General features: G+C 45.7%; 1 protein-coding gene across 1 annotated transcript in view; it reads left to right on the top strand.

Moving 5' to 3' along the window:
• ENPP6 (ectonucleotide pyrophosphatase/phosphodiesterase 6) overlaps positions 1–18,909 on the top strand; it is a 70,479-nt gene that overhangs the window by 14,336 nt on the left and 37,234 nt on the right. Inside the window, exon 2 of the mRNA XM_006272975.4 lies at positions 5,685–5,864. Coding sequence (XP_006273037.1) covers positions 5,685–5,864 — 180 coding nt within the window. The remainder of the gene's footprint in view (positions 1–5,684; positions 5,865–18,909) is intronic.

The following is an 18,909-nucleotide window of genomic DNA, read 5'->3' on the forward strand; positions in this document are numbered from 1 at the left end:
AGAAACCAAGGAACAAAACTAGAAAATAAATAAGTAAATAACAACATAGGAATTTTTTTTTGATCAGCTTACTAAATCATAGTAGATTTTTTCTCCTTGCTATGTGCAGCCAATAAGGCTCCTTTTTAAACAAATTTTCCCCTTTGGTAGGAGGAAAGTCCAAAGTGGAATCTTGCCACTATTGAAGTCAATGCAAGTTTTGCAAATTACTTCAGTGGGGCCAGGATTTCATCCCTGGTTCTTAAGATGATTTAGATCAAACTGCTATATGTCCAGAATACATTTCTCTGTAGTCCACTCTGGAATTCAGAAAATCCCTCAGGAGGTCTGCCATGATGGCAAAGATCTCTGAAAAATCCTACATTAAGTGTTAGCAGCTGTTTAGACAGAGCTTTCATTTTTTCCTGGACTCCAAACACAGTGGGATATATGACCTGCATTATGCTATGATTGCACTATTCCTAGGCCTCTTCTTGCGCCATCCACATAGCAAGAGACTCAGAAGAGAACCACACCAGCTACAAAGAATCCTACCCTTATGCAAATTTAAATTTAAATTTAAATTTGCATAAGGCACAAACAATAGTTTGATTGTGTCAGTACCTTACTTTGAGTGATATCCAACGTCCAGCTTTGACAATTGTTTTTCTGCTCTCTCGTATGGAGAACCCCACATATCAATCTTCTCCTCCTCCTTCTGTGTGTGTGTGTGTGTGTGTGTGTGTGTGTGTGTGTGTGTGTGTGTGCATACACACATGAACATAAAATACATAGTCATATAAGGTTACTGCACAGATGTATTACATTGTCTCCAGTATGTTGATTACCAGGGATCCTGGTTTTCTCTGTTTAAAAAAAAAAAAAAAAAAAAAATCAAAAAAAAAATCACAAATTCTGTGATTAAAAATCTCAAAATCCTTGTTTTTGCACAATTGAAATAAAATGCCACTTAGAGATATAAAATATAATATATAGGTTTCAGTTGAAAACAATGTTTTATTGATCTATTTATAATTTTAAAGCAGTTTGGAAGTCTACCAGTACCTCAATTATTATAATAAAATACATTTTAAATACCTATATATTTTGGTATTTGGTTTTGTTTTCTTTATCATGGAAAAAAAATCAGAGCTTCCCCTGCTCCCTCCTTGTCTTCTCTGGGCTGTCTGCAGCCTTGTCTCTGCACCCCAAAATGCTGTGCCCTCACTGCCACCAGGGTCTGCGCCCCCAAAATGCCGCGCCCTCGCTGCCGCCCCGCCACTGCGTTGTGGCACTGAGCAGCCCTGATACGCCATTACCCCTCACTCCTAAGCCCAGCCCTCCCAAGCCCTGCCAGTACCCCTCACTTCCAAGCCACAGCCCACCCATCCCCACCCCTCTGACATCACCTATGGACACACTGCCCCCCCTCATAGACTTACACAAAGGGCATTGCAGAAGCTGTTCTTCACCACACTACCTAGCTGCCATGTACATGTGTGCACATGCACATGGTGCCCCCTGCATCCCACCCCACCATTCCTAAGCAGCCCCTTGCAGGCTAGAACTCTACCAGCCTGCACAGGGAAACCCATGGTTTCCCAAGTTTTTCTCCTTTAAAGTAGAAAATCTGCGTTCTTCCGCAACAAACAGAAAACCCAGATCTCTGCTGATTACTATGTACAGTTCCATGTCTTATCTGCATCTCATCTGCCTTGTTCAGAGGGTCACTTACCTGCCAGAGACTGCAGATCGAATAAAGACCTGAGAGAGTGTCTAGACCAGGGGTGGGCAAAAACGCGGCCTGCAGGCCTGATGCAGCCCACCAGACCATTCTATGCAGCCCGCGGGGCCCCTAAAAAATTTAGAAAATTAATTTTTATCTGCCCCTGGCTGCCTGTCATGTGGCCCTCAATGGTTTGCCAAAACTCAGCAAGCAGCCCTCCGCTCAAAATAATTACCCACCCCTAGTCTAGACAAAGTTGAGGAGTTATTGCCAGCAAGAAGAGATGGCAGAAATTATATAAGCATCCCTGAATGAGAAGATGAACCAATTATTTGTTAAATTAACCACTTTAATAGACATTGTTGATCAGCTCCTAGCTAAGGCCGAAAGCACTTTGTTTTATCTGTGCTTGGTGAGAAATGTACCTTTCAGATGCAGGGGTGGAATGTTTCTCACCAACAGAGAAGTGGGGACGGGTGTTTAGGAGGGAATAGAACGGAAAGGTGCTGTAAAACATTTGACTGATTACATTTAAGCAATTTTGATTATGGTATAGATTGTTTGTAAAGCACAGCACTCACCAAAAGTTTCCTCATATCCTTGTGTCACGGAACGGGGTCCCTAAGGATGGCCGTGTTACCCCTAAGGCCCCTCAACTATGCCAGTTTGGCCTGATGGGCACCCTCTTTTCTTGCCCACCATGTCTTGATGTAATTGTAGTATAGGGAGGCTGCCTTCACGTCCAGCTGGACACGGTCCTGATGGACTTCTCTGAAACCCGTGGATTCCTGGACCCCTCGTGGGTCCCATTTCAAAATAGATTTCTCAGAACACCCCACCCTTATGGGCTATATGCATGGCTCTAAACCACCACTTTACCATGCCCCAAGCCTCGCAGATGGCATTGTCGTTGTCCGGTTTGGCCTTGCTGTGATTTGGCCCCCTTGTCCTCTCTGGGCTCTTTGCAGCCTTGTCTCTGCACCCCAAAATGCCATACCCTCGCTTCCACCAGGGTCTGTGCGCCCCCAAAATGCTGCGCCCTCGCTGGCACCGGTGTCCTCACACTGCAGTGTGCCCCCAATGAGGCCTCCTCCTTCCCCAAATAGCCTCACCCAAACCACTGATGTTATAAACAGCAAACAAAACATAAGCCCCTGGGCTATAGCATAATACAAAAGGTCAGGGTGTCCTCTGACCCTTTAACAGAATCAGATTTCATCCCTGGCACTAAGTGTCTAGTAGGCAAGGGTACCTGTGGAGCTCATGGAGCCCCCTTAGCCCTAGGTGCAGCATATCAGGCAGGTGTAGCATCACTGGGCACTTCCTCCCTGGAGGCTCTTTCCCCTCTGGCTGCTAGCAGGGAACTGCCTCCCTAGCCTCAGCCCTGGGGTTTATATATATGCCAGGCCCTGCCCCTTCTGGTCAGCTGACCACTGGCTGGTGCAGGCCAACTATCACACTCTGGCCACCCTGGTAACGAGCAGCTGGGGCTGCCAACTGCCTGCCTGGGCCCTCCTCACAGCAGTTCCAGCCCTCAAAAGGAGCAGGACACCCCAGTGCCCTAGCTATGATGGACTACTGAAATATTGCCACTTATGGCTTTCACCGGATTGGGCACTTAAATGGCTGTGCCTGTGTTGTCATGTCAGAGGCAAGACACTCCAGTCCAACAATTATGAATCTCACATGATACTTGGGTGTTGAGCTGCCTTGGAGTTCCCTGCAGCCATGTCTTTTAAAGAGAAGCTTCAAGATTAAAAAAAAATCTTGAAATTAAAAATAAACCAGAAGCTCTGAGGAGGGAAAATTACTTGTATAATTAATTAAGTCGATGCATGGCAGTAAAGGGAATTAAAAAAAAAAAATCCTTCTGAAGGTCAAACGTACGCAAATTAAATGTAGTTCTCCACTCACAATGATGTCTCTTAAAGAAAAAAGCATTATCAGGCTATTTTAGTTATACTCGCTACACTTATTCTCACAATAATCAGAGCCTGTTATCTGGGGCCTTGCAATATCTGTGACTCACAGGCTAATGATGAAAATGTCTCACACATACATCAGTAGTTTCTTTTTAAGATGTGTAAATCATGAACTTTTGGTGCAACTTAATCTTTAACATTTCCTTTTTAAAATCCCAGCTGGGGTCTAAATCTGAAAATATTTCATCCCCTGGTGATGCAAGGAAATTAAAGACACCTGTCAACAAATATGCCAACCCAGATTCTTTTGCTGCAAACAGGATCTACAAGGAACTTGTCTGCTTGGCCAGAAAACCTCTAGTTCCTCGCTTCCCCCCATTTGCAAATGTGACAAGCACTTGGCAAATACAGGAGGGCATCATTCCACCACCCACTGGGTCTCTCTGCTACAGTTCCTGTCGAGCTGCATAGGTTGATGGTGTTCGGTATGCTCCTTTTACCTGGTTATGGTAATATATTAGGCATAAGCAGAGCATTTGCAAGATACAACAAGGAAAATGTAAACTCAGCTAGTATATCTACACTTTAAATATGGGCAATATAAACCTCATGGAAGGAGAGAGCTAACAGACAAACATCATACCAGTTTCTAGCCAGGAACCAAAAACTATTCGTACTCTAGAAATAGCTTCCAGCTAACTACATGACAAGCGATACCCTTCAGATCCCTCCTAAAACTCACTTCTTCAAAGTCAAAGTCCTGGTGCCAGACTTTTATTTTTAAATGCCTCCAATATGGCTAATAGGGTGACTGGAATGACCAGCCAAGCACAAACCCATTGAAATTGATATCAGTTTAGTATGGCATTGTACATTAGACTGAGATCAGACAAGCAGCTTATTGGGAGGCAGCTGCCTTCAGGAGGCAGGTGCTATTACTGCACTTTACTCCAATATGGCTGTCTTAGACAAAGGGCCAACCCAGGATGGGCATGGGCAGACAAAAACCTTAACCTATGTAATATACCAGTGGAGTTTTATCTCTGATTCTTTCATAGGTAATTCTCTAACAGTTGCCACAGTTTAAGGCTTTCATTATGTGTCAACTTGTTTAGACTTGTTTAAAAAATAGTAGATCACACTGGTATAAACATATCTATCCAGGATTTGAGAATCCTTGAAAAGCATGGCTCCCACTATCCCTTTCGTAGTGCTGTCTGCTCAGTTCATATGTCTTCACTGTTATCTGTCATAATATATCTCTCTCTATAGATTACAAGATCTTTTAAGCCAAGCAGGGATCTTGCCTTCATTTAATTTGGTATATAAACATTTCTCCTTCTGGTTTTGCCAACTGTGTGTATGTTGAGTGGTACTTTCCTACCCGAGTAGTTCAAGTATAAGCTGTAGAGCTGCTTGTCTGGCAAGGTAGAATCAAGCCCAAGACTGGAGAGTACCAGATTCTTGCCTTGCTTCTGGCTGTCACTAATATTTCTTTGCCTTTTTTACTTGTCAAATTTTAGACCTTGCTGCTAATATAATTAGTGTAATATTTAGAACATTATGGATTGCTTAGAGTGAATGTAACATAATAGCTGCTCCACCTCAGACTAAACAAAGGGAGAATATAATTTACCCCAACTGTACTGTTTGCTTGACTTTTATATTTTTCTGTTTTATACATTTTTTAATGCTCTGCTGTTTACAAACTGCTTCCCTGGCTCCTCTTGTATTCTCTGCTTTTCATTCTGTGGGTACCTTAAATAGTTGCAGACTTGGCAGATGTCTTGTGTTCAGAAGAAACCAAACTTTAGCCAAACATCTGGCATCTGCAGCCACAGTAGTTTGTTTGTTTGGCCTCTGTGGTGCAGTATATGGATTATATATATGGAGACAGAGAGGATCTATAAGAAGTAACAAGGTCTACTGTGGGGCTGGAAAACAGAAGCTGCCTGAATTCCAATCCTGGCTCTGCAGCTGACTTATCTTTTTGGCCTTGAGTGAGTTCTGAGTATTAATACAGAAGAAAAATCTAAGCACCTGCCTTTCTTTTGTAGGTCGCCATTGTGAAGTTCATCAAATGATTGGAAACTACATGTGGGATCCAAAAACAAACACCTCTTTTGATATTGGTGTGAATAAAGACAGCCTATTACCCCTGTGGTGGAATGGATCGGAGCCTTTGTGGGTCACCATGATGAAAGCAAAGAAGAAAGTGTCTATGTATTACTGGCCTGGTTGGTATCTCTAAATGCAGCTCCTCAGAAATCACTGCCAATTTAATGTTACATCTTTAAATCTTTGGGCAGACACCCTCCCTTCCCCCCGCCGAAGGATAACTCTAGCATAATACCGCAATTATGAAATATAAACAGCAGTACGGTACTTGTGTATCCTTAAGCCATCTACATTTAATAATTCTATTTCTCATTTTCCCAGGTTGGTTACAGCTTGCATAAAATAATGTCAAACTGTTAATGGTTTAGCTTACCCAAAAGAAAAGAAATAAATGAACCTTTAACCTTAGGAAGCATTATACAGTTTCCCTAGGAAGCGCGCACAGTCTGTAGAATAAAAATAAGGACTTTTTTTCATTGCTCTTTTTGTCTCTGTTAGATGCCCCACTATTTCTAGTTTTAGCCATTCCTTTTGAAAACCTTGGCTTTTGTCCATAGAAGTCAGGCATTCACTTTTCTTTTTGTATTTAGTATTAGCCTACTCTGCTCCCACTGAAGACAATGGAACTGTATAACAAGTACTTTATTACAAACAATTAGGCTGTACAGTAAACCTAATACACAGAAAAAAACCATTTCTTATATGCAACATGACTGAGTTTTACCTATGTAAAGGGAAATTGTGTATATGCAAGGAAACTCGCTTTCATTTCTCACTTCTCAGCAATTTAGCTCTCAAGTCTAAGCACTGCATTAACATAGTTTCTTTTATATCTAATCGTGTACTAGAGGATCACACAACAGAATGACAGTGTTGGATAGATCCACTGTTGATGGGCACAGCAGGGGCAGCTGGCCCATTTCTTCGGGCTCTCTGCCAATCTGTCTCATTCATCCCATCACACATGTGCCCAGTCACGTCTTCCCAGTACAATGCTGTGAATAACAGTCAGTGCAAAACACTACAGTGCTCAGGAATGGAAAGAAATTGCAGAACAAGATGGTTTGTGGTCAGACAGTCAGAGGAACTTGCCACATCACTGCTGAGTAAAGCAGGGAGTGAAGTATTGAAACATTGCTCTGTAGGTCCAGTTATACTTTACACTGGAACATTTCTGGGAATGTATCCCCAAAAAGTATATTCTTATGGGAGTAATCTAATGAACAGAAACAAAAACAATAGGCTTCTACAGAAAATGCTCTGAATAGATTGTAATAATTTCCAGTGAATCTTATAGATAAAATTCAACCATTAAATTCCATAAGAAAGTCCAGTTTTTGAGTACAGTTCCTGAAAGAAAGGTATATAGTGGGTCATATGTGTAGTGGGTATAGTGTATGCCCTAAAGCACTTTACCTATGGCATAATTTGCTTGACACATTGGGTGATAACCTGGCTCTACAAAAGCCTATGGGGATGTCTCAGCCATCTATATCCCTCAGAGCAGGCACCTCAAATGGAATTATTCCAGTTTTACAAAGCAAGCAAGTGTAGGCTTAACCTTAAGTAAATAATTAGCTACTATTAAACCATAAACTTTACTTGGGATAAGTAACTGATAGGATTCTACAGAAATGTAATTGAAATCTTTCCAAATATAACTGAATTTGATGGAATGAGATTTTTTTTTCTGTTACTGTTGTTGAACCATTATATGGAATTCCACAGGAGGGAAGTAACTCTCTTTTCAAAAAATACATAACAAGCTATGAAGTCTTATTAAATTATAGAAGGTGAAACATTCAGAATGAGGAGACAAAGGCAGGCTGAAAAAGAAAAGTGATGGTCTAAAAAAGAGCATGAGTCTAAAAACAAATATCCCAGAGAGTGGTGGTGGATGGGTGATTTTTGACCTGGAGGGCCATGGGCAGTGGGTCCCCCAGGGCTCAGTCCTCGGGCCTGCACTGTTCAACATCTTCATCAGCGACTTGGATGAGGGGGTGAAAAGCACCTTGTTCAAATTTGCAGATGACACTAAGATGTGGGGAGAGGTGGGCACACTAGAAGGGAGGGACAGGCTGTAATTGGATCTGGACAGGTTACAGGGGTGGGCAGATGAGAATAAGATGGGATTCAATACTGACAAGTGCAGGGTACTGCACCTAGGGAGAAAGAACCAGCAGCATACCTACAGGCTGGGGAACTCCCTTCTCATCAGCACAGAGGCAGAAAAGGATCTTGGAGTCATTATAGACTCCAAGATGAATATGGCCCGCCAATGTCGGGGCGCAGTTAGGAAGGCTAATCGCAGCTTGTCATGCATCCACCGATGCATCATGAGCAGGTCCAAGGAGGTGATCCTCCCCCTCTATGTGACATTGGTCAGGCCCCATTTGGAGTACTGAATCCAGTTCTGGGCGCCGCGCTTCAGGAGGAACATCAAGAGGGTCCACAGGCGGGCCACTCGCATGATCAGGGGGCAGCAGGGCAGGCCCTACGGGGAGAGGCTAGAGGACCTGAACCTGTTCAGCCTCCACAAGAGAAGGCTGAGAGGGAATCTGGTGGCCATCTATAAATTGGCCAAGGGAGAGCAGCAGGCAGTGGGAGAGTCCCTGTTCCCCCGAGCGCTACTGGGAGTAACAAGGAATAACGGCCATAAGTTGACTGAGGTTAGATTCAGGCTAGATATCAGGAGGCACTACTTCACAGTCAGGGTGGCTAGGATCTGGAACCAACTTCCAAGGGAAGTGGTGCTCACTCCTACCCTGGGGGTCCTTAAAAGGAGGCTAGATAGACACCTTGATGAGGTCGTTTGACCCCAGCATCCTTTGCTGCACATGGCAGGGGGTCGGACTTGATGATCTGCTCAGGTCCCTTCCAACCCTACCAACTATGAAACTATTCAGAATTTTGTAGCTTTTTGCTTATGTGTATGTTAACAACGCATGGGACACAACATGGGACAGTTAAAACAACATGGGACAGCTTTGGTTAGCTGTGAATCTTATGACTTCATTACAGGGTGTAACCACTAACCAGGCAATGTTTGGGAAGCTGCAATAGGTCTTGTCTGCATCATGCCAGTGGCAGGTCCCAGAATCTGGGAGTTGAACATGTCCCAAGCCCAAGGGTATATTCCAAACTGGAAATGAGTCAGTGAGGCAGCTGTGGACTTGTCACTTTGTGCCTGCTTTCAAGTATTCAGTCTCTGGTGGGTCAGACAGCTGGTTGTAGGGATGAGCCATGAGCAACTTCACCAAAGCATATTCAACAGGAGTGCACCTGAGGAGTTGGCTGGGTGGGCCAGGGAAAGGCATGCTCAAACCCCCTAAATCCAGGACCTGCTATTGCACTATAGTGCCAGAAAGGCAGGGCCTCATTCATTGCAGTTAGAGCTAGAAGGCACTATGGGCATTTATACACATGCTCCTGGAGTGTGCGTGTGGGGGGGGGGGGGGCATTAATTAGAGCAGCTCCAAGATCCACTCTAAATAAAGCAATTAATCGAGTCTGCTCTGCCTTGCTGCAGGTGTATAAGCACCCTATTTGCCTTTTCACCAACAATGTGCACTACAGTCCAGACAGACACATTCCTGCATATATCATATGTATGCTCCATGTGTCATGCAGTTAGCTCCTAGGGGAGCCTATATCATTACACTTTCCATATCAGAACCAACCAGTTTTAAAGGTGCAGTGAATTTTCAATCTAAACTCTTCAGCATGACCCCCTTTCATATTTCCCTGTGTCTATGTTACTTTGGTCAGGCCGCAGTTGGAGTACTGCGTCCAGTACTGGGCGCTGCACTTCAAAAGGGATGTGGCCAGCCTGGAGAGGGTTCAGAGAAGGGCCACCCACTTGGTGAGAGGGCAACAGGACAGGCCCTCTGAGGAGAGACTGAAGGACCTGAACCTGTTCAGCCTCAGCAAGAGGAAGCTGAGGAGGGACCTGGTGGCTGCCTACAAGCTCATCAGGGGAGATCAACAGCAAATAGGCAGAGCCCTTTTCTCCCCAGCACCACCTGGGGTGACAAGGAACAATGGTCATAAGCTGATGGAGAATAGGTTTAGGTTAGAGATCCAAGGCAATATTTTACAGTTAGGGTGGCCAAAATCTGGAACCAACTTCCCAGGGAAGTGGTTCTTGCCCCTACCTTGGGCAAATTCAAGAGGAGGTTGGATGATCACCTGTCTGGGGTCTTGTGAACCCAGCATTCTTTCCTGCCTGTGGCAGGGGGTCAGGCTAGATGATCTGTTCAGGTCCCTCCTGACCCTAGCTACTATGAAACTATGAAAACGCTAAAGAAAACCACAGCTGCTCTTTATGACTTTGAATCTTCAGAACACTATAGCTTTGCCCGCTAGAAATGAAAAAACAGAATAAACTAAAAACACAAGTTTATTTTACTAATGCTTATGTGTAGTTTTAATTGTTGCTTCTTTCCTATCTAAAATTAAGTGCAAACCAAAGCTACATCAATGACAGTTAAATGTGACCTTATCTTAAAACAGTAAATAGTCTTAAATTAAATAGAAAACAAAATTAAAATAGTGCTTAGTTGAAAAAAAATCTTTAAAAGAGTATTGTATAAAGCAGGCTAGATGATCTGTTCAGTTCCCTCCTGACCCTAGCTACTATGAAACTATATATGCAGCTCAGTGTCCAAGAGAAACCGGACTTAAAACTGGCAGTTATGGACATAGAAAGCAGAAAAAGTTTTTGCTGTAAATGATTATCTGTCACAGCTTTATTGGTAAAGATGACAAAAATAACAAAGCTAAAATGCAAACATAATATATCACTAGTTCCAGTTCTGGAAACACAGAAGCAAAACATCATTACCAAAAGGACTCCCAATTGCTATTTGTGGTAAAACATTAGTGTTCTAAGCATTTGGTTTTATAGGAACATTTTGCTCCTTTTTAATCACTACTAAACAAAGGGGTCTGTTTCAGAGATGAATACACAATATTTAAAAAGCGTTTTCTGTTCTCCCAGCCTCCATTCATAGCAGTAAACCAATCAACCTTGAAATGCCTCACAATCAAGTGATATACTATAAGTAATACAGCATTCAAGTTGAAATGTACAGTCTCATATTCTCTGTATATCATTTGACAGCACTGACACTGCAGTGAACAATAGAATTTCAAAGGAATACTATTACATTTTAGCTGATACCTCAATCTGAGTAGTAAGAGAAAAAATTTCCCTGAGTGTTCTTAAGATGAAACTAGCTAAGTTTATGAAAAAGATTATGTGATATAGGATCATAGGACAGTAGGGCTTGAAGGATCTCACAAGGTCATCCAGTCCAACCCCTAGATCAATGCAGGATCATCCCTGATTAAACCAACTCATCCAAGTGTCTGTCCAATCTGCTCTTGAAAATTTCCAAGGATGGAGACTCCACAATTTCTCTGAGGCTAGGGACAGACATTATACATAAACCAGTTTTAGTGACCAGAAACTGGCTTAACCCTGTAACAGAACAGAAGTTCAATGCACATAAGCCAGTTTCAAAATGGCTGAAACTGGTTTGAGATAAACCTGGTTGAATATAGTATCAGATTTAACTGATTGAGCTCAAACTGGTTTATGCAACTTCTGTCCAAACCCCTTCCTGGTTGAAGTTAAACCAGAGTCCTCCAATATCCCAGCATGCTCTGCAGCCCTGGGCTGGGCTGTGCTGTCTGCTCCAGTGGAGCAGGGCAGGGGTGTGGCCAGATGCCAGCTGGCATGGCCCCCTTAGGTGTGGAAGGCAGGGAGGGGTGTTATGCCCCCCTCCACCCCCAGAAGACCACAGTGGGGTCTTCCTGCCTCAACTGTTGCTCACCCCCTTCATGGGGCAAGCAGCAGTATAAGCCCCCTCCTGCCCCATCTGCCAGACACTGGAGGGAGGGGGGTTATTCCCCCCTCTTGACCTCCTGCCTAAGAGGCCATGCCAGCTGGGCTCTGGTCATGCCTCTGCCCTACTGCTGGAGCAGCAAGGGGGCAGGGCCCTTGATGGGGGCAGCAGCCCATGCCATGGTGTCTGGGGAGCATGAGCCTTTTCCCAGCAGGGAGGCTGCGAGCAGGGGGTCAGAGCTGCCATGGACTGTGCAGGGTGAGTTGCAAAACTGGGACTCAGAGGGGGCCATAGCCCCTTAAACCTCCCTAGCACTGCCACTGCTGCTCCCCCTGCATAGTCCGCAACAGCTTTCCCCACCCTGCAGCGTGATCCCCCTTCCCACCAGAAAGAGGCTTATGCTCTGAGACACCATGACAGGGGATGCTGCCCCATCACCGCTCCAGTGGCAGGGACAGGGCATAGCCAGAGCCTAGCTGGCAGGGCCTCTTAGGCAGTGGGGCAGGAAAGGGGGCTATTCCCTCCCTCCCTCCAGCATCTGGTGGAGGGGGCAGGAGGGGGCTCATCCCACAGCACACCCCATGCAGGGAGCAAGTGGAGGTGGTGGTCATGGCAGGCAGACCCCAGTGCAGTTCCCTAGGGGCAGAGCAGGGAAATAACCAGTTAGCAACACCATGGCAGGGGCTGCTGGCCCCATCAAGGGCCCTGCCCCCTTGGTGCTCTAGGACTGTTGGGGAGGGATGGCCTCCACCTCACCTGGAAAGGGAAGAAGCTCTTCTCAGCCAGAATGGCTGACCTTCTTGACAGGGCTTTAAACTGAGACTGCTGGGGGACAGGCGGTCTACTAATAGTTCTAGCCCAGGTCATGTCAGCCGCACTACCAATAACTTGGGCAGCCTAAGGAATCCCGCTCTGGCAGCAGCCCAAGGAAAGGTCCCTCTTAACTCCTGAGGGAAGCATTGGGCTTGACATGGCAGACATAACTACCTGTACACAAAGGCCAGGAGCTTGGGAAACAAGCATGAGGAACTGGCCCTCCTCCTATGTGATAATGACTACGACCTTATAGGAATTATGGAGACCTAGTGTAACTCCCACCTATGATTGATTGGTGACAGTAAAGGGTTACGCCTTGTATAGGAGAGATTGTGTGGGAAAGAGGGGTGGGGGTATTGCTCTTTACATCAAAGATCAGCTGGCCTCCCTGCAGATTGAGTTTCCAAACCAGGAAGGGCATCTTGAGACCCTCTCGGTCAAGATATGAGGAGAACATGGGGAGGGTGACTTACTTGTAGGAGTCTACTATAGACCTCCCCCACCAAGAAGAAGACCTAGATCAGAAATTCAATAGGGAACTGGTCAAAGCCACACACTCCCAATGCTTGATCATCATGGGGGACTTCAACTTCCCTGACATTTCTTGGGATGAGAGCATGGCCAAATCTGACAGGTCGCGTAGCTTTCTCACGTGCATCGATGATCTCTACCTAACCCAGGAGGTCTATAGGCCTACAGGGGAAAAGCATTGCATGATCTGGTCCTGGCCAAAGGGGAGGACCTGGTGAGTGACCTGCGGATTGAGGAGAAGCTTGGTGACAGCAGCCATGAATTGGTCACCTTCTTAGTTCATTGAAAAGCAGGCAAACCCCTCAGTCAAACAGAAGTCCTTAACTTTGGGAAGGCCGACTTCTGCAAGCTGAGAGAACTGGTCAGTCAGGCAATCAGAGGCCACATGAGAGAATCGGAGAAAAGGGAGTACATGAGGAATGGTCATTGCTCAAAAACAAAATCTGTGAAGCACAGGGCAAAGCCATCCCTTCTCACAAGAAATGCAGTCAACGAGCAAGGAAACCCCTATGGCTGAATAAGGAACTGTTGGACCTCATTAAGCTCAAAAGAGTAGCCAACATCAGCTGGAAAACAGAAAGCATTACCAAAAAGGATTACTCTGCACTTGCCCACACCTGCAGAGAGAGGTCAAGAAAAGCCAAGGCACAAACTGAACTTAGGCTAGCTATGGGGATCATGGACAACAAAAAGTCCTTCTTTAGATATGAAGGAAGTAGGAAAAAGAACAAAGACAGTATTGGACACCTGAGAGAACCAACAGGGCAACTGACATCAGATGCCCAAGGAAGGGCCAATCTTGTAAATGACTTTTTTGCATCTGTTTTTCATGCTGCCACAAGGACCACACTGCCAGAAATGGCACAAACCAATTTGGGAGTGGGTGATGGGCCCAAAATCGACGTAGATCAGGTGAGGGAACACCTTGAGAAACTGGACATTCATAAGTCCACAGGCCCAGACGGAATGCACCCGAGGGTCTTGAAAGAGCTGGCAGATATCATTGCAGCCCCCTTAGCAGGGATATTTGAAAAATCATGGCACTCAGGCAGGGTCCAGGATGACTGGAAAAGAGCCAATGTGGTTCCCTATTTACAAGAAAGGGAGGAGGGATGACCCAGGGAACTATAGACCCATCAGTCTGACGTCTGTCCCTGGAAAAATCCTGGAGAAAATTGTCAAGGGATCCATCAACACCAGACTAACAGAAGGCAAGCTTCTGAATGCCAGCCAACATGGCTTTGTGACTGGCAGGTCTTGCCTGACCAACCTCATCTCTTTCTATGACCAGGTAACATGTGCCCTGGAGATGATGCGGACGTCATTTATCTGGACTTCAAGAAGGCCTTTGACCTAGTTCCCCATGATGTCCTCATGGTTAAGCTGGAGAACTGTGGCCTTGATCATCATACGGTCCAATGACCAGGCAACTGGCTATGGGATTGGACCCAAAGAGTACTAGTTGAAGGGAGCAAATCAACGTGGCACAGGGTGACTAGTGGAGTCCCTCAGGGCTCGGTACTCAGGCCAGTACTCTTTAACATTTTCATCAACGATCTGGATTCAGGAGTCAGATGTGAACTGGACAAGTTCGCAGATGATACCAAATTATGGGGGAGGGCTGTCACACCGCAGGACAGGCTGGGAATACAGGCCAACTTGGACACACTCTCAAGGTCGGCCGACCAAAACTGGATGGCCTTCAATGCAGAGAAATGCAAGGTGCTACACCTCAGTAGGAAGAACTGTCAGCATACTTACAGGCTTATTAGTGGTATGCTCACTAGCACCATGACTGAAAGGGATGTGGGGGGGTCTTAATTGACCACAAGATGGACATGAGCCACCAATGTGATGCAGTAGCGGGCAAAGCTAACCAAAATCTGGTGTGCATCCACCAATGCATCTCAAGCAAAACCAGGGAAGTCATCCTTCCGCTTTACTCAGCCCTGGTGAGCCCGCAGCTGGAGTACTGCATCCAGTATTGGGCCCCCCATTTCAGGAAGGATGTGGAGAAGCTTGAGAGAGTCCAGAGGAGAGCCACTCATATGATCCAAGGCCTGGAGGGAAGGCTGTATGAGGAGAGGCTGAGGGACTTGGGACTCTTCAGTCTGGAGAAGAGAAGGCTCAGGGGGGGACTTGGTGGCAGCCTACAACTTCATAAGAGGGGTACATTAGGACCTGGGAGAACATCTGTTCACCAGAGCTCCCCGAGGGATAATAAAGTCTGATGGCCATAAACTCCAGGAAGGCCAATTTAGACTGGATACAAGAAAAAAGTTCTTTATGGTGTGTGTGTCCAGGGTCTGGAACGAACTCCCCCCAGAGGTGGTGCAAGCACCTACTTTGAACTCCTTCAAAAAACAGCTGGATCTTCTGGGATCACTTAATCCCAGCTGACTTCCCGCCTATGGCGGGGGCAGGGGCTGGACTCAATGATCTCATGAGGTCCCTTCCAGCCCCTAATGTCTATGAAATCTATGAACCCTACTCCCTGCCTCCCTGCCTAAGGGGCCATGCCCCACCCCTGTCCCTGTCTCCCCAGTTCTACCAGAGGGGCCCCCAGCTGCCAGAGCTAATGGGCCCAGGGACCCCGGTCCATAGCCCCCTGCCCCTGACAGAAGGCAGCAGCTGCTACAGGTGGGGTTCCCATCCTGCTGCCCTCTGTGGGCTTGGGTGGGTGGAGCAGGCTCTCCACTGCAGTGCACATTCCTGGAGGGGGCAGGGGGGACCCATGCCCCCCAGATCTGTATGCAAGGTGGCTGTACATTGCAGCCTCAGGCTCCCACCCTGCTGCCCTCCCCTCAGGCCTCCGCAGCCTGTGGGTGTGACCTGGTGCTGCAGGGCAGAGTGGGGTGATGCAGGAAAGCTGCTTGCTGCTGCAAGCTCCACACTGCCCTGGCAGTGTATTTCCCATGCGCTTGGCAGCAATGAAGGGAATAACCTTGAGTCACCACCCAGGCAGGGGACGCATCGCCAGGGCAGTGTGGAGCTCACAGTGGCAAGCAGCTGTCTTGAATGATCCCACTCTGCCCTGCAGCGCTGGGTCACACCTGCAGGGGAGGGCAGCAGGGCAGGAGCCTGACACAAAAGTGGGCTCTCCGCAGCCTCTGCCCATGCAAAGATCTGTGGGGTCACATGCCTCCCCTGCTTCCCCCAGAGTGTGTGCAGTGACAGGGAGCTGCTCCCCCACCCCTCACACACCTGGGATGAGCCGCCCACAGCCCCATCCTGCTCCCCACTGGGGCCCTGCAGCCACGCATTGTAGCCCCAGGCCTCAAACCACATGCACCACCCAGCTGGGCAGCAGCCCAACCCTGCCGAACTCCCTCCCTCCTTCCTTCCTTGTGGGGGCCCCAATCCCCAGCCCCCACTCACCTGCAGAAGCTGCTCTCCAGGCTGCTTGGAGGCCACGTGCATATACATGCTCATAGCACCCCCTGCCTGACCACTGTCCTCCCGCTCCCCACAGCCTCTTGCAGGCTGAAACTCTGCCAGCCTCCAGAGTGCTCACAGCAAAAGCGCAAAATCCATGTGTTTCTCTGCTAAAATGAGAAATCTGCATTTTACTCCAATAAAGGGGAAAATCCATGTTTTACTGTTTTTCCGTGGGAAATGGAAAACCTGGATCCCTGTTGATGACTACACTTTGAGAACAATGAGCTCTGTGTCAGAAGCCTTGCTAAAGTCAAGATATATCACATGCACTGCTCCCCATCCCCATAATCCACAGAGCCTGCCACCTTATTATAGAAAGAAATCAGGGACTTGGGCATGACTTGCTCTTGGTAAATCCATGCTGGCTGTTGCTTATCACCTTGTTCCCTAGGTGCCTCAAAATAGCTTCTTGACAATCTGCTCCATGATCTTTCCAGATATTGAGGTCAGACTTACTGGTCTGTAATGCCCTGGATCTTCCTTCTTCCCTTTCTTTAAGATGAACTCTATATTTACCCTTTTTTCCAATCATTCGGGACCTTATCTGAATACAAGTTATCAAAGAGGATAGCCAGTAGCTCTGAAATAACCTCAACCAATTCCTTCAGTATGGTGCCTGTAGCAGCAGAGTACTGGATTTGATGACCCAGTCCTATGTGTTGTTCCTAAAAGGGTTTTAAAAGTCTCCTTATACCTTGCTTAAATGACAGTGTAGACTGTAACCAATAACTTTACTACTTATGTTTTCATCAACAGAAGCAGTTTGTTTCAAGTGAAGTGCAGTGATATCTTCTCTAAACACAAAAGGAAAAAACACCTTTCCATTTAAAAAAAGACATTTTCCAGCCCTTTGTGGAGATCTGGAAAGCTTTCAGAATGTGGTGTTATGACACCCAATGTCCAGCTGTTAAATCAATATTTAGAAACGTAATTTAGAAATGGCAGAGGTTTGAGTATCTGTGTCAAATAAAGATGTAAAATAGCATATATATATCATAATGAAAGAGGTCTCAGTGCCTTCTCCAAATCCAGAAACTTAGTAGTGTAAACACGTTAAACATTGTACAAAATGGTACAAAGACATTTAAATTAGAAATGAGTAAATATAATGATTTTGTTTTTCTCTTTAAAAAAACCATAACTCACCTTGTATGTGGTTTCTCTCCACTAATTTTATAGTGAACAAGTTTGCCATCAGCAATGGCCCCTACCAAAATGACTTTCATGTTATAATTAAAGAATGTTCATAGCAAGCAAATTTGAAATTTGTAACAGGTATTCCTGGCAGATGCTACACAGATAGAATGAAAATATATAATGTGACTTTAGTATCTAAGCAGCATGAGCTTCAAATATTTAGTACTGTCAATGAACTTTTGCTTGCCAACCAATAGTACCAAAAACATTGGTAATTCCTGAAAAAAATATATATAATTAGGGTGACCATATGTCTCAGTTTGGCCGGGACAGTCCCAAATTTTATAGCTTGTCCCAACGTCTCAGCCAGTGGGTGAAAATCGAAACAGAAGTCCCTGACTAGCACCATCTGCCTGCGTTGCTTGGCCCAGCTCCTCCTGAGCAGCAACTGGAGGCAGGAGGTAGGCTGGGCTGGGCAGTGCTCCTCCTGCCTGGGGCAGGGATCAGGCAAGGACGGGGTTTTAGTGTCCTGGATTTCCTTAAAAATAATATGATCGCCCCATATATCATGCTCATGATGTAGCTATCTACAAGTAGCTGAGACAGAGAGATCTGAGGATCTGAAATACTACAAAGTGAACATTAATATTAAATATTACACACAAAAATCATTTAGTAGATAAATTCTGAGGAACTACCTTTGAAAAGTTGCAATCTGTTTTGACAACAGTAAAGTAAACAGAAAGAGAGGCTAAATTCACCAAATAACGTGTTGTGCAATTATTTCCCTTATTTAAAACATCTGTGCCAAAAGCATGGGCACATTTGGATATGTCTCTCTAAGTCAGGCCCATCATAGAGACAGGACCCAAAACAACAAGATTATGGTCTGGATTTGGTACAAGACTCTTTCCAATTTGAAGGGATGATGCAAATATAAAAAAACTAAAATGCCAGCAGAGTGCATTTAAATGGTTCCAGTTCTAGTGCTGTAGAAGCAAAAATATAACCACCTAGAGGCTCCTGAATGTTTCTGATTTTAAAGCACAAGTGTTTGAAGCATTAGGACTGAACTGGAACCTAAAATCTATCTGTGTATAAATCCTAATAAAAATTTGCACAGACGTACAGAGATGCTATGTTCCTTCCTGGCATTTTAAATTAGCTGCAGCCTAGTGCTCTGCTAGAGATAGTTCCCAGGAGTCAGGAGCATTTAATACAGCTCTGGAACTTGTCTGCCCTGCCAAAGCTCAGTTAAGGCTTAGTTTACATGACAGTGTCCTGCTGGCAAAACTCTGAATGTGTCTACACTCAAAGCCCCCCTGCTATGGCACCACTCCCCCCGCACCCTCCCCCCGCCCCTTTGTGCAGTATTACACCACCTTCCCTGAGC

The sequence above is a fragment of the Alligator mississippiensis genome, chromosome 2 (assembly GCF_030867095.1).
Source record: "Alligator mississippiensis isolate rAllMis1 chromosome 2, rAllMis1, whole genome shotgun sequence".
Lineage (NCBI taxonomy): Eukaryota > Metazoa > Chordata > Crocodylia > Alligatoridae > Alligator > Alligator mississippiensis.